This window comes from Haliaeetus albicilla, chromosome W (assembly GCF_947461875.1).
Source record: "Haliaeetus albicilla chromosome W, bHalAlb1.1, whole genome shotgun sequence".
NCBI lineage: Eukaryota > Metazoa > Chordata > Aves > Accipitriformes > Accipitridae > Haliaeetus > Haliaeetus albicilla.
Genome location: NC_091515.1, coordinates 45,556,577 through 45,578,198, shown reverse-complemented (window position 1 = coordinate 45,578,198; position 21,622 = coordinate 45,556,577). Strand labels below are relative to the sequence as shown.

At 54.4% G+C, this 21,622-nt stretch overlaps 1 protein-coding gene across 3 annotated transcripts; it reads left to right on the top strand.

Moving 5' to 3' along the window:
• The first annotated feature begins 6,567 nt into the window (after positions 1-6,567).
• Positions 6,568-20,200, top strand: DNAJB5 (DnaJ heat shock protein family (Hsp40) member B5). 3 transcript variants are annotated; one of them, XM_069775536.1, is made up of 4 exons: positions 6,568-6,766; positions 11,269-11,513; positions 13,872-14,470; positions 19,319-20,200. In XM_069775536.1, the coding sequence occupies exons 2-4, from the start codon at positions 11,303-11,305 to the stop codon at positions 19,550-19,552; spliced, it is 1,044 nt and encodes a 347-aa protein (XP_069631637.1). In that variant the 5' UTR covers positions 6,568-6,766; positions 11,269-11,302; the 3' UTR covers positions 19,553-20,200. The 3 variants fall into 3 exon arrangements, with proteins under 3 accessions (XP_069631637.1, XP_069631638.1, XP_069631636.1); XM_069775537.1 differs by lacking the exon at positions 6,568-6,766 and adding an exon at positions 8,511-8,700; XM_069775535.1 differs by lacking the exon at positions 6,568-6,766 and having other exon boundaries at positions 11,216-11,513.
• The last annotated feature ends 1,422 nt before the right edge of the window (positions 20,201-21,622 follow it).

Below are 21,622 nucleotides of genomic sequence, written 5' to 3'. Positions count from 1 at the left end.
AACACCCCAGTGACATCACAACCTTCCTGAAGATTCCCTGGGTGATCCCGCCACTATAAACAGCCAGCTCGGTGCAGTGGGGCGGGCGCCCGACCAATGAGAGCGCCCTGAGGGGGCAGTACCGGCTTGAACTTAGAATCATAGAATCATTTAGGTTGGAAAAGACCTTTAAGATCATTGAGTCCAACCATCAACCATGCCCACTAAACCATGTCCTGAACTGCCTTGTCTATGTGCTTTTTGAATACCTCCAGGGATGGTGACACCACCACTTCCCTGGGCAGCCTGTTCCAATGCCTGACAACCCTTTCAGTAAAGAAATTTTTCCTAATATCCAATCTAAACCTCCCCTGCCGCAACTTGAGGCCATTTCCTCTTGTGGTATCTCCAGCCACCTGACAGAAGAGACCAACACCCACCTCACTACAACTTCCTTTCAGGTAGTTGTAGAGAGCGAGAAGGTTTCCCCTCAGCCTCCTTTTCTCCAGACTAGACAACCCCAGTTCCCTCAGCCGCTCCTCATAAGACTTGTGCTCCAGGCCCCTCACCAACTTGGTTGCCCTTCTCTGGACACACTCCAGCACCTCAATGTCTTTCCTGTAGTGGGGGCCCAAAACTGAACACAGTACTCAAGGTGCAGCCTCACCAGTGCCGAGTACAGGGGAACAACCACCTCCCTGCTCCTGCTGGCCACACTATTCCTGATACAGGCCAGGATGCTGTTGGCCTTGGCCACCTGGGCACACTGCTGGCTCATATTCAGCTGTCTGTCAACTAGCACCCCTAGGTCTTTCTCTGCCAGGCAGCTTTCCAGCCACTCTTCCCCAAGCCTGTAGAGCTGCATGGGATTGCTGTGACCAAAAAGTGCAGGACCCGGCACTTAGCCTTGTTGAACCTCATATTGAACCTCAATTGGCCTCGGCCCATCAATCCAGCCTGTCCAGATCCCTCTGTAGAGCCTTCCTACCCTCGAGCAGATCGACCCTCCCTCCCAACTTGGTGTTGTCTGCAAACTTGCTGAGGGTACACTCGATCCCCTGTGAGAGACTGAATTGTTATCTCAAGCTGTTTGTCTCAAAGATTGTTAGGTGTGAGAGACTGGACTGTCATCTCAAGCCATTCATCTCAAGAACTGTGAACTGCTTATCTCGAGCCCTTTGTCTCTGAGATGGCCTGTCTAAGCAGGACATTCCTCCGTCCATAAGGACGATTAACAGGCCACTGAAGCATCCAGGAGAGGAAAGGGGCTGAAGCTGACAAGCATGCAAGAATGTGGAGGCTACCATTCTCATGGAAACTGTAGTCTTTGAGATAAGATACTGGTTTCTGGTGTTGATCACAGGAAGGTCGTGTGATAGACGAAACCTGCAGCATGTGAACAGTGCATGAACAATACGTATGTGCATACATCATCGAAATATGCCCTATAAAAAAACATGGAGCCAAGTCGTGGTGTGCACCCACCACGGAAGAATTGAAGACTGAGGACCAACAGGATGCTGCTGGATCCATGGTGGTGACTATCCTTGCAACTCTATCCCGACTGCTTGCTTGATTTCTGCCTTTTCTTCCATTCTATCCTATCACTACTATTTTCTACTTTTGATAATAAAAGCTCTTTTGGGTATACGGCATTTGACCTCATTTGTGTCTTAATCTCGCTCTTGGGATCATATCGAAACCTTCCCTGACATTGGATCGGGACATCCCCTCATCCAGATCATTAATAAAGATATTAAAGAGAAGTGGCCCCAATACTGAGCCCTGGGGAACACTTGTGACTGGCCACCAACTGGATTTAACTCCATTCACCACAACCCTCTGGGCTCAGCCAGCCAGCCAGTTTTTTACCCATTGAAGAGTACACTTGTCTAAGCCATGAGCCGCCAGCTTCTCAAGGAGTATGCCATGAGAGACAGTGTCAAAGGCCTTCCTGAAGTCCAGGTAGACAACATCCACAGTCTTCCCCTCATCCACTAGGTAGGTCACCTGGTCATAGAAGGAGATCAGGTTGGTCAAGCAGGACCTGCCTTTCATGAACTCATGCTGGCTGTGATTTAGTAAAAGTTGAAAGATCAGAAAATGAGAATGAGCAAGAGGGAGCCATGAGCAATCACAAAGCTTAATTAAATGTTTGATGAATTTACGATCTTGCTGAGAAGGCACAAGCAGAGGCCTTGCTTGATAGATAGGGCCGGAAAAGATAAGAACTCCTGCCTTTGTTCCCGTCCTTGTAGATAATTTAGCTTAAACTAGCCATATGGTTTTATATCACTAATGAAAACTTAGATAATAAGAGCACTAACAAGCATTTTTAGGGACTAACAAGCATTCTTTAAGATAAGATGTACCAAAACATGTAAAGGACCATACTGTGCAGAATCACCTAAGGAGGGTGAAGTAGCAGACAAGTGAGGAAGACTATGGAAGACCACCAGAGGACTCCTGAAGACCACCAGAGACCTTCAATACGCCTGCGTAAAGGACATTTGCATATGCTAATAGTTTCCCAGAAAGCTAATGAATATGTATAACATTTCTCGGAAATCTAGTGAATATGTATGTAGAACATGTACTTAACCTGCACAATTAGGCCTGACGGCCTGCACAATAGGTGGAGCGATCCCCGTGCACCCAGCGCTGCAATAAAGAATGCCTGCTTTCTAAAACTCCAAAATCGAGTCTTAGATGAGACAAGGGGAGTCAAAAGAATCTCAGTAGACATAATAAAGGGGGGTGAAAGATGATGTTTAGTGCTTACATTGTTGAAATTAGCTGAGGTAGAGACAGTCCTTGATAAGAAGAGCTGGTCCCAAGAACCAGCCAATGAGGTAAAGACAGTCCTTGATAAGAAGCAGGAGCAGGCCCCAAGAGCCAGCTAAGACTGGTCTTGCGGCTTGGGTGAATACCAAGAAATCACTGAGCCTGCGCAAGGAAAAAGGTTACTAGCGGTGACGAAGAGGAGTCATCTATCTTCATCTCTGCGACCACCAGACGACCACCATAAAGAGGCACTGCGCAGGCGCAGTTGGGAGGGGACTATGGAAATGACCTCTCGGAGCAAATTTTAATATGAAGCGGGGATAGGTCATGCATATGTATAGGCGTATTGTGAATATGTAATACCTGACTGTATAAACTTGAGGCGAACTGCCGAGTCGGGCGCACACGACTTTGGTGGGACTACCCCCCGTGCCGCCCAGCGCTGAATGAACATACCTACTTTACAATCTCGCTGATTGTGGAGTCTGTTTTCCGCACGTCATAGAGAGTTTCTTCGACCAGCTTTTTTGGTATCAGCTGGGCCTGATCCCCTGGTTGTCCTGCACATGCCATGTGAGCGCACTCAAGACGAACTGCTCCATAATCTTCCCTGGTACTGAGGTCAGGCTGACAGGCCCGTAGTTCCCTGGATCCTCCCTCTGACCCTTCTTGTAAATGGGAGTCACATTGGCAAGCCTCCAGTCATCTGGGACCTCCCCTGTTGACCAGGACTGCTGATAAATGATGGAGAGTGGCTTGGCAAGCTCCTCCACCAGCTCCCTCAGTACTCTCGGATGGATCCCATCTGGTCCCATAGACTTGTGAGTGTCCAGATGGCGTAGAAGGTCATTAACTATTTCCTCCTGGATTATGGGGGGTATATTCTGCTTTCCATCCCTTTCTTCCAGCTCAGTGGGTTGAGTACCCTGAGGATAACTGGTCTCACTATTAAAGACTGAGGCAAAGGCAGCATGAAGTACCTCAGCCCTTTCCTCATCTCTGGTGGCAGTGTTCCCCTCTGCATCCATTAAAGGATAGATATTCTCCTTGGCTCTCTTTTTATTGTTAACATATTTGTAAAAACATTTTTGTTGTCTCTTACAATAGTGGCCAGACTGAATTCTAGCTGAGCTTTTGCCTTTCTAATTTCCTCTCTGCATGACCTAACAAGATCCCTGTACTCTTCCTGAGTTGCCTGCCCTTTCTTCCAAAGATGGTAAACTCTCCTTTTTTTCTTGACTCCTAGCAAAAGCTCCCTGTTCAGCCAGGCCAGTTGTCTTCCCCGGCGGTTCGTCTTGCGGCGCATGGGAATAGCCTGGTCCTGAGCCTTTAAGATTTCCTTCTTGAAGAATGTCCAGCCTTCCTGGACCCCTTTGCCCTTCAGGACTGTCTCCCAAGGGACTCCCTCAACCAGTGTCCTGAACAGGCCAAAGTTTGCCCTCCAGAAGTCCATAGTGGAGGTTTTGCTGACCCCCTTCCTTACCTCACCAAGAATTGAGAATTCTATCATTTCATGGTCACTAAGCCCGAGATGGCCTCCGACCATCACACCTCCCACCAGTCCTTCTCTGTTTGTAAACAATAGGTCTAGTGAGGCTCCTCCCCTGGTTGGCTCACCTACCAGCTGTGTCAGGAAGTTATCTTCCACACACTCCAGGAACCTCCTAGACTGCTTACTCTCTGCCGTGTTGTATTTCCAGCAGACATCTGGAAAGTTGAAGATCCCCACGAGAACAAGGGCACACAATTGTGAGACTACTGCCAGCTGCTTATAGAATATTTCATCTGCCTCTTCAACCTGGTCGGGTGGTCTATAACAGACTCCCAGCACAATATCTGCCTTGTTGGCCTTCCCTCTCATCCTTATCCATAAGCACTCAACCTTGTCATCACAATCGTGGAGCTCTGTACAATCAAAACAGTCCCTAACATAGAGAGCCACCCCACCACCTCTCCTTCCTTGCCTATCCCTTCTGAAGAGCTTGTAGCCATCCATCGCAGCACTCCAGTCATGGGAGTCGTCCCACCATGTTTCCGTGATGGCGACTTAAGTCATAGCTATCCTGCTGTATGATGGCTTCCAGCTCCTCCTGTTTATTGCCCGTGCTGCATGCATTGGCATAGATGCACTTGAGCTGGGCTAGCGATTCCACCCCCAACATTGGCACGCCACCCCCAGGCTCATCTCTGGTAAGCCTAAGTTTATCCCCTTCTCCCTTCAAACCCAGTTTAAAGCCCTCTTTATGAGCCCCACCAACTCATGAGTGAGAATCCTTTCCCCCCTCTGAGATAGCTGGACTCTATCTGTTGCCAACTTCCCAATGGGCGGTAGCGATGGGGGGGTGGGGCGAATAAATGAGCGTGGCGCGACTACGGCTACCCTCCTGGCCCCATGGGGCGGGACTCCTCTGACGTGGCGCCCTGGGGATGGGGGCGGCTCGGCTCGGCTCAGCTCAGCTCAGTTCGGCGAGCGTGCGGTGAGTGCTGGAGGCGGCGGCAGCGGCTCTACCCCACTGCGCTGCCCCACACCGCTACTACACAGTCTGTCGTCGGCATTAGCGTCTCGGTGGGGACGGGGGCTCGGCCCCTCCGCCCCCTGCGGTGACAGCGTGTCCCAGTGGGGCTGGGGGGATCGGTCCCTCTGCCCTATGGGGTGACAGGGTGTCGCTATGGGGCTGGGAGGGTCAGTCCCTATGCCCTGTGGGGTGATAAGGTGTCCCTATGGGACTGAGAAGGGAGGTTAGCCCCTCTGCACCCATGGGGTAACAGGATGCCCGATGTGGGGGTTAAACCTCTGCCTTGTGGAGTAATGGGGTGTCCCTATGGGGCTGGGGGGGGTCTGCCCATGGGGTGACAGGGTTTTGCTGTAGGGCTGAGAAGGGAAGGTTAGCCCCTCTGCCCTTTTGTGGGTGGGGAATGGAGGCTAGCCCCGTTGCTCCCATAGGGTGACAGGGCGTCCCTATGGGGCTGAAGGCAAGGGAAGAAGGGGTTGGCGCCTCTGTCCCCGTGGGGTGACAGGGTTTCCTTGTGGGGCTGGGAGGCAGGGTTAACTACTCTGCCTTACCTAGTGACAGTGTGTCCCCGTGGGAATGAAGGGGGTGGGAGGAAGGAGTTAATCCCCCTGCCCCATAACAGTAACAGTGCATCCAAGTGGGGCTGGGAGGAAGGGGTTAAACCTCCCCCTCCATGGGGCTGTAGTACATCCCTATGGGGCTGGAGAGGGTGGTGAGGTGAGGGTTAACCCCTCCCTCCCCTCCTGCTTTGGAGGGAGTAATATGCCCTGTTGGAGCTGTGTGGTGTGGCCAGGAAGGGGTTGAACACACATTCCCCCCGTTGGGGGCACCAGTGTATCCCAGTGGGGCTGAACTGGGTGGTGAGGAAATGGTAATCCCCCCAGGTAACAGTAATGGGGTCGGAGGGGCCAGCAAGGAGGGGGTTAACCCCTGTCCCCAATCGAGGTGCCAGCACCCCAGTGGGGCTGGAACCGGGACACCGCGGGTGTGTGTGTGAACCCCTCCCCCACGAAGGTGACAGCTTCTCACTGAGCCCCTAAATGGGGTACCGGGGGGGGGGTATGGGGGGGCTTGACCCCATCCCCACACTAGTGTAAGCACCCCAGTGGGGCTGGAAGTGGGGGACCCTATATGGGGAGACATTGAGTGGGGCTTGACTCCATCCCCAGGCAGGCTGGCAGCGGGGGCCCGTGCTGGCAGAGGCAGCGAGGGGAGGGTTAACCCCGTCCCACGAAGGTGTCGGCACTCCAGTGGGGCTGTCGGTGGGGAGGGGGGAGGCGGAGGCAGGTGGTGCGTGTGGGGGCCCAGGGAGGGGATGATTCATTGTGGGTAGTCATGACATTGCTGCCTGGTTCCCTGTGGCTGCCAGCCGGCACAGGCACGGGTGGCTCTGCCTGCCCCAACGCGCAGAGATCCCCTCCGACTCCCTGACCAAATCCAGGATACGCTGCCATGCCGGCCATCCTGCTTTTCTGGAGCCGCACCGAGAGGTACGCACCCACCCCGGCTTGCCGACCCCGATGCTTGGCACTCAGCGAGCCACTAGACCCCAACTCCTGGGGACACAGTGGGTTGGGGGCTGTCGCCTGCCTGGCATTTTGCTTGCCGAGGGTGGGATGTAAGAGCCACCTGGTGATGTACTGTTTCAGTGGTGGGCATCCAGAGAGGATGATCTCTGCAGCCCTCGAGTTATGGTGATGGACGTGGGGGGACGTGGTGGCACTGGATTTCCTTGGCATGCCTGAAGGTGACTTCTCAGAAGTAGGTTTTGTGCTGCTGGGCAGGGAGAAGGCACCACCCTGGTGTCCCGCTGTGGCGGGGGGAGAGCTAGGAGCCAGCTGGTGGGCAACTCCAGTCGCTGGGTGGGAGCGTGGCAGTCAGACCCCTTCTTCTGGGGGATAGGTGCTGGCACCTGGGGAGGGGGACACAGGGACCCCCGCACATCCGAAGGGGAAAGCCAGGGAGGCGCAAATTGGTTAACATGACTTTTTCTGCCTGGTACGTCACTGCCACCCTACTTTTCTTCCTCCCTGATTCACCTTGCAGGTGCACAACCAACCCTGGGCGTGAGCAAGTAATTTCTGGGGACCCCAGGCGTTCCTCACTCTTGCTACTTGGCAGCAGTGGGAGCTGCACAGGGGATGTGATGGTAATGGGGCGGCCGGGGGCTAGGCGCCTTGCTGCAGCAGGGAGGATGCCGGAGCTGACAGCAGAAATGTCTTAATCCGGCGGTTTAGTGAGCCCGCTGTACCTCGCCACCCCAGAAAGCGACAAGAAACCAATTAGAAGGAAAATTCCACTGAAGGGTCCCCCCGCGCATGGCGGGAGGGGAGGGCTGGGCACTGCTGGGAAGCGCGCAAAGGATGGCAGCTCCCCACACTGCATTGATGCCTGCTTGCCCGCAGCCGAAGCCGTTTTGGAGCTGTCCTGGGAGTGGAGGTTGGAGCCAGCTGCAGCCACTGGGCTGGCGAGGAGTTGCCTTTTCAGTGTGCTTGGAGGAGCCAGCAGGGGAGGCTCCCCACAAGAGCATCGCTTGGCGGCGGCAGCGATGGTATCCTCGGAATGAGCCGGCACCTTCCTCTCCTCTGTCCCCCTGCCACCTTTCAGTGCCTCCTGGCCAGGCACACAGCACCTGCTGGTGCCTCCGGACAACTGTGATGTTTAAAATAAAACTAGAGGCTTTAAAAATGACGGCTTGAACTCTGAATGTGTTCATAAAGTTTCGGTAAGTGGGTTTCTGCTTCTCGCCCTTGCGCCCTCATTACCAAGGAGTGATGCGCAATGGCCCAAGGTGCTGGTCGGTGCCCATCTCCAGCATGTGGCATCCCACGGTGACCTTGCACCCTGAGATGGAAAAAAAATCTCCCCAGTGCTGCTGCCTGCATGGGTTTGTTCCCTTACATGACTGCTGAGCGGAGGGATTATGTCAAATGATCGCTATTCAGTTGGCACGCTCATCCAGAGGTTGCACAGACTGATGTCATGTGTGGGGCCAGAAGAAAGATTTAATTTTTTATTTAATTCTTGTGGTTGCAAGAGGAGGATGGAGGCTGGGCTATCTTGGCAGGGCTGGCCCTGGCTGGGGGATGCTTGTGGTTTTCTCCACAGCTGGGCGGCTGCAACTTGTCCTAAGGCATCCCAGTCGGGAGGGTGAATGCAGAAATCGCCCGCCTGAAACCCACCCTGCGACACCTTCCCCGCCGCTCCCGAAGGGGTTAAATGGGAAGGCAGGAGAGGATGACTGAGCAGAAGGGGGAGAGGAGTGGTAGTGGTAGCAAGTCGCAGCTGATCCCCAGGAGGTGGGAGGGATGGAAGGAGGCTCTTCTGGGACAGAGTCGTGTTTTACCACCACACGTGAGCGTCGCCTCCGGAGCGTGCCTTAACCCACCGGGTCACCCACGGGCATCTGGTCCTCACCAGCACAGTAAACTGCAGCACGGGGCTGCATTTCAGCAGAGAAATTCCCCCTTCCCTGAGCCCAGCTGGACAAAGGGCTCCCCGTCTGGGAGAGCATCCCCCAGCAGGCATCCCCACCCCAGCCAAAGACCCCTTGACGGTCAAGACTGGAGATCTTGAGGGGGCCAACAGCATTTTGCTGGGGCAAGACATACTTTTGTGGGAAGCGCCATGGTGTTTTGGATGGGCAGGGTGGTCCCAGTGGTGCCATCAGATTGGGCTGTGCAGGGTTGGAGCTGGGCATTGTGATCCTGGGGGGAAAATTTGAAGATTTGTGACCTCTGTGTCTCTTGACTCAGGGTGCAATGGGGTTGTCTTCAGTGCTGCCTCGCTTGCCCTTGCTGCAGGAGGGTTGGCATCATCCAGACAGGGGCCAAATCCTGGTCCTGGTTGCGGGGAGCCCCTGCCCCATACCAGAGGCTACTGCGGGGTAGGGAGGTGCTGGGGTGACCTTTGGCAGGGGGATCGGCAGGTTACCTCTCAGAGCCCCCCCCCCCCCCCAGTCACTCACACTGGGGTCTCTTGCAGCCCCCCAGCCCCATGGGGAGGGAAGATGGGGAGGCGGGCAGGAGGTAGAGCATCCCCTAGTGCCTGTGTGGGCTGTGTGGTGATGGTGGCTCTGTGCACAGGAGCTGGTGGGCTCCTGCTGGGAAGTTGGTATGGAACCATGCTGGCATTCAGGAGCTGCCACGGGAGATGCTGTCAGATGCTCTTTATGCCCCCAGGGACCTGCTCCTGTCTCTTATGTGCCCCCTCCAGGCTGCCTCACATGTCTGTGGGTGCCCCCATCTCCCCTTGCTGTATCCTTCAGAGGTCCCTGTGCCCATCAGCCCTTCTGTGTTGGGTGCCTTAGCCCTCCTCCCCACCTACAGCAAAGTACCCACTCTGCAGCTGGGGCAAAAAAAGAGCAAAAGTTGGTGGTTTGGATCGAGGGGGCCAATTTCCAAGCCCCTGTAGCAGCTACCCGGCTCTGGAGGGGTTATTGCTGAAGGTATGACACAAGGCAAGCCTTGGATGCTTGGGATGGATGCCAGGGGCTCAGTGCAGCACTGTGGATGTGCACCCCCAGGGATGCCCAGCCACCCTCATCTGAGCTGCTGTGGTTGGGGGGGGTCCCTCTGTGATCTCCACCAGGAGCTTATGGATAGAGTAAGGACGGGGGAGGAACATCTGGTAACTTGTATGATGGTGAAAGAAAGGGCCAAGGCTCACACCTGATGTAGAAATCCATCTGCTGGAGGGGCTTGACCAGCTGGGGCTGCCCAGGGGTGTTTGGAGCAAGGATGGGGTGAGAGGATGAAACCTGGACCATAGCGAGGAGCAGGACATGAGCATGAGGACTTAACAGAGAGCAGCAGGTCTGCTGGGGGCAACACCTGGAGAAGAGCAGGGCCAGGAGCAAGCACCGAGCTGCGCTGCATGAGGCAGGGCATGGCAGGCCAGGTTTGAGAGGGATGGGAGTTTGCCATCAGAAAACCAAAGGGCAAGAAGCAGCGGGAAGCATTGTTGGAGGAGTGTGGGGCTTGCTCAGCCTCTGCTTGGAGGAGCTACTCTCCTGTCTCCTCTAGCTGCTCTCTGGGTTTCTGCAACCTCACTGGTGTTTGCTGCTCCAGCAGTGTGCCTGGGGGATGAATTCATCACCTGTCCTTTTCCTTCCTTGGGTTACAGCCACTGGATTTTCCATGCCTTAGTATAGGCATGGCCCTGGCCTTTGCCCCTGTGTGATGGACAGAGCAAGCCCTGGGAGCCAGTCGCTTGTGCCAACCTCTGAGCCTCATGCAAGGCTACGGTGCTTCACTGCCTCTTCTCCCATTTCATATTTCTGGCTTACTGCAAGATGTAGTTGAAGGCTCTCAGGGAGTGCAAGTCAGACTAGAAAATGTTGCGGTTTTTTTAAAAAACAACAACCAAACAAAAAAAAATGCCCCCCACCATCACAAGATGTTTCTGTCTAATGGCTTCGGCTTCGTTCTCTCTTCGCTAAATACAAATTATGGCTCTGACACGCCAGAGGTGCTTATCTCCAGCTGAATGCCAATTGCTTTCAGGAACAAAATGTTTGAAGTTCCTTTAAGGTGAAGGTGGCAGCACGGTCCCTGCTGCTGCTTTCAGCCTCCAAAAACCTGCTGTCATCACCCCACTTCGAGTCCCAGGTCCCTGGATGGGGAAGAGCTGGGGAGGATGGGCTGGCAGCTACATTTAGGCATGGCTCAGCAGGGTGGACAGGATGGGACAGGGACGTGGTCCTCGCCTGACATTAGCGGTGGCATGGTCTATATAATAATGCCGTGCCCCGGCTCAGGCTCTCCCTCTCCCCGTCCCCACTGTGGGGCTCCGGGAGGTAAAGCCAGAGCCAGGGCACGTCCTGGCACCGGGGTGCTGACCTCTGGCAGAAAGCATGGACTTGAGCTGGCTCTGATGCTGTTGGCTGGTGGGATACAGGGAGCGGCAGCTCCGTGATAAGTGCATGCCAGTCTGATCCCCGGCTGCCCGAGTGCAATATTCACCTTACAAAGAGCTGTCTTTCTGCTTTCAGGAATTAGTATTTGGCTCCCAGCAGCATTGCCATCATGGGGAAAGACTATTACAAGATTTTGGGCATCCAGTCCAGTGCCAATGAGGATGAAATCAAGAAAGCCTACCGGAAAATGGCCCTGAAGTATCACCCTGATAAGAATAAAGACCCCAATGCCGAGGAGAAGTTCAAGGAGATTGCGGAGGCTTACGACGTCCTGAGTGACCCCAAGAAACGAGCTGTTTATGACCAGTATGGGGAGGAAGGTAAGGGGATGAGTGCTGCTGCTTGAAGGCAGGGGTGCTTGGTCCAAATAGGCTTTTATAGGTGAGGGAGTGCTTTCACACCCTCAGCACAGCTGGAGTTGTCCTTGTGATTCATGCCTTCCCCCAAAATGGGGCTGATAGCCACAGAATTGGGGAGAGCAAAGGCTCTGCCGATGTCAGAAATCGCTTCTCAATCCGCTTTTCCCCGGGCTGCTCCATTTTTCCAACCTGCCACCCTGCTTCCCAGGATGGCCGGGCTCTCCCTGCCCTCTGCCCCAAAGCCTGGCAGCCAGCTGAGATGATGGAAGCGGAAGGAGCTCACCTCCTGGGTCATACCTGGGGTAATTCATTAGCAACCTTTTAATTAACCTAAATTTCCCAGTGGAGAAGTATTGCTTTTCACCCTGCATTTGGGTGCTGGTCCCGCTGTCCTCCCTGGTACAGGCTGACCTACAGGATTCAAAGCTTTTCCCAATTTAAGTAATAGGTCCTTGTTTTGAAATCAAGTGTCTGCTGTTGTCTGGGGGTTGGCACAGAGGAGGAGAGCCACTCCACTGCAAGTGGCCTTATTAGTCGAAGATGGAAGAGCGCAACCCCATTTGAGGAGAGTGCTAAATATCATCTGCATTAATCAGCCCAGGGCTTAGGTGCTTAAAAGAGCAGGAGGTCTGGCAGGAACAGGCTGCTGGGTGGAAGATGCAGCCCTTCTTATGGGGCCAGCAGGCAGGTGCATCCCCTAATGAGCCACCAGCAGAATTAACTAGCGGTGGGTTAATTCTCCACCCGTTAGTTATGTCAGGGCTACGATGGATGCACCTGAGCTATGTGATTTGCTGCAGTGTAAAATGAGAAGAGGTTTTTCTCAAGCAGGAAACCAGCCTTTCCCTGGAGGTGCTGCTGAAATCAGACCCTGCTTGGGCTGGCATCACGGGATAAAAGGTGAAACCTCCTGGCTGTACAGTCTGTTAGGGATGGGGGCTCACTGGGGATTTGGTGAAATCCCCATCAACAAAGGCAGCTAAAATAAGAGTGAGTTAAGGAGGGAAGGAAGAGCAGCCCCCTCCTCGCAGCGGGATGGGGAGTACCAGCAAAACCAAACCCCATCAGTGTTTTGGGGAACTGGTGCTGGTCACATGCAGAAAGCTGGGGCAGAAATGGGATGAAAGAAGTGAAAAGGTTTTGTGGCTGGAGAGAGGGGGGACGGAGGTGCCACTGAGCTGGCCGGACCCATCGTGGGACAGGGACTGCTGTCCACCTCCCAGGTGGTGACTTCCAGACCAGTCATGGTCCATGGCCCCACACACCTTTCATTTCCCATCAGATGCCTTTTTTTTTGGAGCAATATGGCCTGGGGATCAGCATTTCGAGGGACTCTTGGGTCCCACATGCTGAGGTGGGTGAGGTGAAGTGAAAGGTCCCCCACCCCAGGCTAGAAACTTCATCAATCAGAAAAGATCCCTGAACTTGCCCATTCTGTGCTTGTCCCCCTCCTATCTCCTGCTGCAGAGGGCTGGCACGAGGGACAGCCCATCAGAAATAGCTCTTCACTGTCACTGGCGTGCCCTGAAAATAGTCCTTGAGCTAGGCTTGGCTTAACCCTTCCTGGGCCCTCCTAGTCAAAAATAGCCTTGCAGAGCATGTGTGACCTCTTTGGAGGCCACCTGTCATGTGCCTTGGCTGCTTGGGACTTTGGGGGGGGGGGGGTTTGCAGTGATGTAAGGCCCTGCCCAAGGTCTGGCAGGGGAGTTTCCCACGGGAATGGTTGCCAAAAGATCCAAACCTTGAACTTACCTGACATTTTTATACAGTCTGTAAACAGAGCGCTGTATCCCTTCCACTGTGTGCCGACCTGGAGGTCTGCTGACTTCCACCTGCTCTACCACCAAGAGTCATGGTTGCTCGCTGAGCTCAAAGCCTTTTCTCATGTGCTGGACATGATGCTTCTGGACTGCAGCCATTGGTGCAGCCCAAAAGACAGAGCTATTTGGGCAGAAGGGAGCCTGCCCATGGGAAAAAATGGAGATGGGCTGGTCAGGAAATGTTTTAAATGAAAAGGCCATGAACTGAGTGGAGAGAACCAAGCAAGTGCTCAGTTGGGGTAGTGGGGACAAATCCTGAATGGCTTTTGAGCTTGCTGGGTGTAGGGGCAGGACTGTGTGTCATGGGTTGGGGTGGTGCCTTCCTGGCCCACGGTCTCTGCAGGTGGCTGGGCTGGAGGGGGTGACCTGCGCCCCCAGGAGCTGCTGGAAGGGCTGCCTGGAGCCAGCAGAGACCATGCTTCTGTGTGGAAAGTATGGTCCCAGAGCAGCACCCGCCCGCAGGGAGCGTTAATGTCTCATCTTCTCCCTTTTCTTCCAGGTCTCAAAACTGGAGGTGGCTCTTCAGGTGGCTCAGGGAACACTTTCCACTACACCTTCCACGGAGACCCCCATGCCACCTTCGCGTCCTTCTTTGGAGACTCCAACCCTTTTGATATCTTCTTTGCTAGCAGCCGCTCCCGGGTGTTCAATGGCTTTGACCAGGAAGATATGGATATTGATGACAATGATGACCCTTTCAGTGCCTTTGGCCGGTTTGGCTTCAATGGCATTAACGATGTTCACCGGCAGCACCAGGAGTCCCTGCACACACGGAGAAAGGTCCAAGACCCACCCGTCATCCATGAGCTCAAGGTGTCCCTGGAAGAGATCTACCACGGCTCCACCAAGAGGATGAAGATCACCCGCAGAAGGCTCAATGCTGATGGCCAGACCATGCGGACTGAGGACAAGATCCTAAACATTGTCATCAAACAGGGTTGGAAGGAGGGAACCAAAATCACATTCCCCAAAGAAGGGGATGCCACCCCAGACAACATCCCTGCTGACATCACCTTCATCCTCAAGGACAAGCCTCACTCACACTTCAAGAGGGACAGGACGAACGCGGTCTACACCGCAAACATCAGTCTTAAAGAGGTGGGTATTGGTGGGAAATCCTGTGGGGTGGGAGGTGGTGCTGGGTCATGGCATGTAGAGCCAAGAAGGGAGTCAGTCCTTGTCCTGCACTGATGAGGAAGGACCAGGTAGGTCGTGAGAGACACAAGCAAAGACCTCTGCAGAGAGGAGCTACCTTCTAATAAATCCCAGCTAGCAGCTGCCTTTAACATTGACATTTTTGGCAGCTGCCATTTGCTGTTCCTTTCAGACTGTAGACACTGTCTTCTTAATGAGCTGATTTTTTTTTTCTGAAGACAGATTTATGTTCTCAAATGTATTTAATAGAAATAAGCTCAATGGGACATACCTGGAGTAGGGAAACATGAGCTCATTAGTGTGCCAGCAAGTCGGGAGAGCTTTGTGATGGCTCTGTGTCCCAGCTGGGGCTGTGACCAGGTGCACTGGGGGCAAGGGGCATCCACGTGGGTCAGGCAGATCTGGGTGCTCCTGGAGCAAACACATCTCAAGTTAACCTGCAGACTCAGGAGCTGAATTTCCTTCACAGTGCAAAGTGCAGAGGTTTATTCCTGTGGTGGCTGGATCCCCTGGCCACTCCAGAAATACTCAGGAGAGGCTGCCTTATTTATGGAGTCATGCATGCCATACCTCAGATATTTCCTTCTGTGCATGCCCCCATCTGTAAAATTAACCCCAATCTGGCTGTCTTGATGTCCAGACCACGTTAGCCCAGGTTCACACACTGCTCAGGCTGGAGGGATTCTCACCTGGAGTTGCCCTTTGAGCAGCAAGTGGAGAAACCTGCTCTGGCCCCACATGCTATTGCACCAGAAGTGCTGGTGCTGGGCCCGAGGAAGCATCGGCTCTGCCATGCTGAGCGGTTCCCCAGCCACCTCACCCACAGGGTGCCTGTGATCTCCATCCAGCTGCCTGTGAGCAAGGCATGCATGCTGGCATTTGGTTTGCACAATGAAGTCACAGAAAGACTGGTGGAAATTGATGGTCTGGGCAAATTCCTCATCTCTTTGAGCTGGAATGTTTAGTCTCTGTCCTCCCCCACTGCAAACCCAATGTGCTGGGTGTCCTCAGGGAGCTGCTGGCCTGGCTGCCATCACCAGCCTGCTGCTTGCCAGGGCAGGGTGATACTTAGCTACTTTTATCTTCCATGAGAAGAAGTAGCTTAAGTGCTCTGGAGCACAAGCAGATGCCAGGAGTTCCCTGACTCCATATGCCACCATCTCAGTACGTGACAGAGTACCTCGCAGTACAACCTCTTCATCACCTGAGCCTATGGCTGTAGCCTTGGGTGCTCTCCTTGCACCCTTCCTCCTTGTGAGTCTGCCTTTTTTAGCCTGAACTTTAGTCTTTGCTGCTGCCACAAGAGCAGCACAGCACAGTGCTGGCAGGCAGAGCTGGCAGGTGGTGGGTGCTGTGACCCGACTCATGGCCATGCTGGAGACCCCTTGCCAGCACCCTGCTGCCACGGGGAGCAACATGCCCAGTGCTTGGGCTGGGGGCAGTCAGGAGAGCATCCTCTTCCTCCATCCCAGAGACCCCTCCACAGAGCAACCCAGGGAGGCAATACCCTCCCAGTGCTCGCATCCTGGCCCTACTGAGTGCCATGTCCCCCCAGCCAGGGCAGCATGGGGTGGTTGCTGCCCGGTGGGCACTGCTGCCCAGCTGCTGCTGAAGCCAGAGGTGTAAGAGGGCTTCCCCAGAGACTCATGGGCTGTGGGGAAGTGTCCCTTCTTAAAATTACAGGTATGTGTCACAGTAGGAGGTTGAGAGAGGGAGGAGTGACACCGCTCCACCAGCAGCTGCCTCTCCTGGGAGCCAGAACTTCAGGCAGCACTGCCAGCAGGGACTTGCACCTGCCTAGCTGCCTGCCTAATGCTTGCCTTCAGCAGCCACCTGCTTTGCATCATTTACCTGGCATCACCTTCCTCAAAGCATCCATGCATCAGTGCCTGGCTGAGATGCGACCAGTGGTGACATTTTCCCCCCTCCCCAGTTCTGCTGTGAGCCGAGGAGGACCCACCGCTGACCTAGATAAAGCTCAGCTTTCACAGCACAGTGCAGAGCTCAGCTATCAAACCCATGGTGATTTAATACCTAGGGATAAACCAAGCTTCTTCCTAGGATGCAGGGCAGCTCCCGCGGTTACTGGTGTGTCACGACCTGGGCTGGACAGACCAGGGAGGGGTCGTGTTGAGTTCAGAATTCCCTCGGGCTAAATTAAGGTGAAATGACACCAAACAATCAGTTAAACATTTTATTCATGGCAGAAGCAAACTGAACTTGGAAGGCGTTAACAATAGGTGGCAGGGTTTCTCTCAACAGGAATTGGCATGAAACTACCTCAGTAAACCATGTAACCCGTGGTAACCATATACATCAGTTCAGGGAAGAAGGAGAGCCCTCCCATTGAGTCAGGAGGTTCAGAGCAGACCCCCTTGCTTTCTAGACTCCTCAGAGAGGAGCCCAGGGGCGGCTGGATCCACTCCTAGTCCCAGACTTGGTCAATGGCTTTATGTCTAAAGGGATGAGGTGTAGGGATTATGGAAAAGGGGAGGGAGGGAGGAAGAGAGAGAGAAAAAGAAAAGAGAAAGATGTCACCGGTCCTGGGTCCAGCCAGCCGAGGAGTCCAGTTCTGGTGGGCACGCACACATGGGGCTTCAGTTTGTGTCCTTTTATCATCATTGCCCCTCCTTCAGACAAGCACTCGAACTCATTAGGCTAATTAGGTGTCATGCCTGGTTTGTGCTTTCAGAACCTTTGGGAAATGGGTTGGTGGGCTTGGGGGTCGTTTGGGAAGTAACTTCCCCTTCCCTGCAGACATGACCGTTGTTTGATCTTTGGCCATACATGGTGAGCTGCCCCACTCAGCTTATCAGAACATGGAGCTGTGAATGCTCCGGCATGCCCTCCCCGACCTGTTGCCGATGTCCTGTGCTGATCAGCTGCTTTTCACCTGTGGGGTTCCTTGCTAGGCAGGGCTCTTTGTTATGCAGAGTTCGTCGTTAAGCAGAACTTGCCCCACCACAATGTTTGAGACATTAACTCTTTCGGTCTCTCACATGGTGTTACTTCATCAACCAGTTTCCCAAATGCCAATGAAGTTGGACAAGAAAAATGAAAAACAGGAACATACGGCAAAGGAGCAATTGCCTCTGGTTCTTGCGTCTTGGCTTTAGGAAGGAAACATTAAGAACCTGTCTGCCTTCACTGTTACTGCCTGCTCCTGCTTGCATCCCTGTGCTTGCCCTGTCCACGTGCTCCCCTAGGGAGTTCCTGCTCTCCTTCCCATTTTATGGCTGGAGATGTCCTTTCCCTGACACACGTAGACCCGTGCAGCCCTCCATGGTGCATGACGGTGGGTGCCAACAAGCAGGAGGGCTCCAGCATTTTTGGGTGAGCGTGGGGTAGAAATGCATTGATGTGGGGAGATTGTCCTTCACTCCCGCCCAACCTGCTAGAGATCCAGCCAAGCACTTGCTGGTCACATGGAGCTGGCAATGGGCATCCTCCTGCAGCCAGAAAAGCTCTTCCTGGGAGGAGGCCCCATGCAGAGGAGCTGTGCAAGGAGATGGCCCCAGCTGTCCCACTGTGACTGCTCTGGTGCAAAGGCCTGGCTCAGCCACAGAAGCTGCAACCATTGGACCTGAGCCAGTGGCCAGCATGAGAAGAGATGTTTCTCCTGGTGCCTGTTGCTGCTCTGCCACCAGAGACTTTTCCTGGGGAGGGGGATGCAGAACATCTTCCCATCTACCCCAGAAACAGCAAACCACATCCTCCTCCCCTTCCTTTGCAGGGTGTTTGGGGGGGACGGGGACAGTAGGGCTGGGACCTCCCAGGACCCAGCTCCGAGGGGTGAGTGCTTTGCATGCCAGGCAGGGACGAGTGTGTGCCAGCCCCTGCCTGGGAAGCTCGAGGCTATACCCCTGGCAAACCACCCCCTGCCCCCCCCAGAAGCATTGCTCACAGTCCTCTCCCTCAGCCTTTCTCCCTTGCCGAAAGCCTGGAGACGATCCTGCCCACGTGTACGTCAGAGCTGCCCGAGTTATTTAAGGACACCAGGATTTTCTTGCTGCATTCCTGCGTCACGTGGCTTGCCAATGCAGGCCGGCTTGTGGCTGCTGCGGCATCCATCACCCTGGCTGCTGCTGGCTACTGGGGTACAACGGGGTGGCACCCACGAAACCGGCTCTTGGCTTTGCAATGGGGACCGGTGATGGGCCCCAGCTGTTCCAGGTCCTCGGCTTCCAGGAAAGCTCGGTGCTGTGCCGCGGCCGCACCGCTGCCCAGCGCCGGCACAACCTTTTGGAGGCTGTTGAGGGGGGGATGGGACGCGACGCGGGCTGTGCTATAGATAACCCCCAGCGCCGGGCAGAGCTGCCGGGCTCCGGAGGGTGACAGCTGGTGAACCGCGGCGGCATCCGATGATCTCAGCTGGATTTTCGGCTACCCGAGGCTGGTCGGTGAGGCCGGGGAAGGGGCGGGGCTAAATTTAGCCTATCCTGTTGCTGCGAGCGGCCTGGTGCTTGCTGGTGATGCCTCCTGCGGAGCCCAGGAGATGGGGAGGGGGGTCCTTCCCCCCATGAGGCTGGAGCACCTCTCACCTGGGGCACCCCTCGCCTGGGGCACCCCTCTCCTGCATGGTTCCTGCAGCCCAGTTTGGCTGGCACCAGTACAGACCTGGGCTTGCACTGGTGAGCATCAACTGCCCTGCTCATGGGCATCATCCAAACAGAGCCGTAGGTTTAACCCGGGGAGCAGCCGGTAGGAGGATGGGGTGCAGCGGCACGGCTGACAGGGATGCTTTTGGGTGGCAGCCCCACCTGACAGTGTGTCCCCATCTTCTCCCTGCAGGCCTTATGCGGCTGCACCATGAACATTCCCACCATCGACGGGCGGGTGATCCCGCTGCCCTGCAATGACATCATCAAGCCAGGGACAGTGAAGAGACTACGCGGGGAGGGCCTGCCCTTCCCCAAGGCCCCCAGCCAGCAAGGAGACTTGATCGTGGAGTTCAAAATCCGCTTCCTGGACAGAATAGCTCCCCAGACCAGACAGATCCTCAAGCAGCACCTCCCATGCGCCTAGAGCCCAGGGACTCTCCTCCAAGCAGCAATACTCCAAATGCATGTGCCGCAGCATCTGGCCTGCATGGAGCAGAAGTGCTAGAGCGCTTTCAAATGCAAACACACACCCACCGCCCCCACACACACACCACTTTCCCAAAATTCCCATCCAACCCACCCCCCACCCATCCCTCTTGGCCTGTTTTCTACTCTGGCAGTGGGGAGGCTCCTGCCCTGCCCGTCACGGCTCTCTTGGTTGCCAAACTTTTTATTTTTCCCTAGAGGTCCAGCTTTTCTGCCTTGCTCAAGCAAGCAGCATGGGCCCTTTGCCCAGGGAGGTGCATCACATTCTGAGTTTTTATGATGTCACCTGCTTTTCAGGCCACTTTTCCCACAAGAGGCTGGACTTGATGGGGTTCAGCACAGTGTAAATAGGACTCCGCAGGATCTCACATCCCCACTGTTAGATTTCTCCTCCCCTCTTTGATACTTGCTGCTATTCGGGGTCCCAGCTGTACTGCAGTGCCAAGGAGACTGTCTCACGCACATAGAGCAGAGGGATCGCTCCTGCCCACGATGGACCCTCTGGAGCCGGACTGTTTCTAACTTGGGACCACGGTACCGAGCCCAACCATGGTCTGCTCTCCTGTGCCAAGCCTACAACTGAGCCTCAGCTGTGCCAAACGATGGAGTGCAAAGCACTTGGGGATGGTCCTGTCCAGCCTCCTGCCCCTGCCCAGGGCTGGGGCTGTCCCTGGTGCCTGTGGGCAGCTGGGCAGCACCTGCCTGCACCCACTGCCTGCAGAGCCCCAGCCAGCAGGAGGAGGGGGGGGAAAGCCCAGGGTGGAGCTTTCTTGTTCAGATGTGTTGAATTTGCATTGCTTTTTTTTTTTTTAAATATACATATATAGAGAGAGCTCATTAGATAAACTCCATAAAGGTTTTTCTCTGCCTGTTCTGGGGTTCCCGGAGTGGCACACTGTGTGTGTACACACGCGTGCATATGTACAAGCCTGGGTGCAAAAGCAGAGCCAAGCATGAGCAGAGCTGTGGTTTTTCACTAGCATTTGTGTTCAACCTTTGGGAATTTACTAGGAAGAGAAATGCATGTGTATATATTTTTCTACAGGGACAATTCATTCAGGAGGTATTTCTGGGCATTAGGGTGGAGCTGGGAGGCACATGAGGCAATCTGGCTTTGTTTTTAAATGCTGTATTTTTTTAAAACTTTTGGATTTCCATAAGGAGAGTTTTTATAGTTCTTACCTTTCCTGGCCCACTCTGCCTTGTGCCACTTTTTTTCCCCAGGAAGGGCTCCTACGGAGTGGGAGGCACATTTGACCTGGCTTTGTACAGCTCCTCTTCCACTACAGCACCGCTGAGAAAAAACCTCTGCCAAAATATTCCCCCCACCAGGAATCCTATTTTTTAAAGAAGAATCATTGACTTGAAGCAGGGGGTCCTTTGGGGCGGGGGGGGGGGAGTGTGGGGTGTCCATCAGGGCTAGGTGTACAGCTGTACATTATATCATACGCAGCAGGAAGGCCAGCCAGTGCTGTGGCTCTGGCACAGGGCAAGGAGACCTGTTAGGCACTGCTTAATTTATCACCTGGTTTGACTGGCAAGGGTATTGTGGCAGTACATTCCCCCTACCCCCCATCCTGCCAGCAGGAAACAAAACTTCTCCAGGAAGGGAGAAGGGGAAGGAAACCCTGGAGGCTGGAGGTTGAAATTTGAACTGGCCAGTCGAGATGCGCCAGGTACACCGAGGTGACCCTCCTGGCCAATAGAATTAAATGACCACAGGTCAGATTCGACAAGGGTATAAACAGGGTCCTGCCAGAGGACATGTTGGAATCAGTCCTCCTTGGAGCAGTGGGTCTGCAGTCGGGGACTCCCCCTCGGGTCGGGGCACTGCCCGAGGTAACTCCTCGAGGGAGAGAGCCCTCAGCTTTTAGGTGAGTGATATGCGCATTTTGAGCCATCGCTTTAAATCTTGGGGATTCTTAAGTCGGCCGTGTAGTATTAATTCTCTTTACATCATTGAGCCTGTGGTTTTATAAAATGCTACCGGACTTCTAACTAACTTTTG

Coding starts and splice junctions, on each gene's coding strand:
- DNAJB5 (XM_069775536.1), top strand. CDS start 11,303: ATGGGGAAAGACTATTACAAGATTTTGGGCATCCAGTCCAGTGCCAAT. Junction 11,514..13,871: donor TGACCAGTATGGGGAGGAAG/GTAAGGGGATGA, acceptor CTTTTCTTCCAG/GTCTCAAAACTGGAGGTGGC. Junction 14,471..19,318: donor CAAACATCAGTCTTAAAGAG/GTGGGTATTGGT, acceptor TTCTCCCTGCAG/GCCTTATGCGGCTGCACCAT.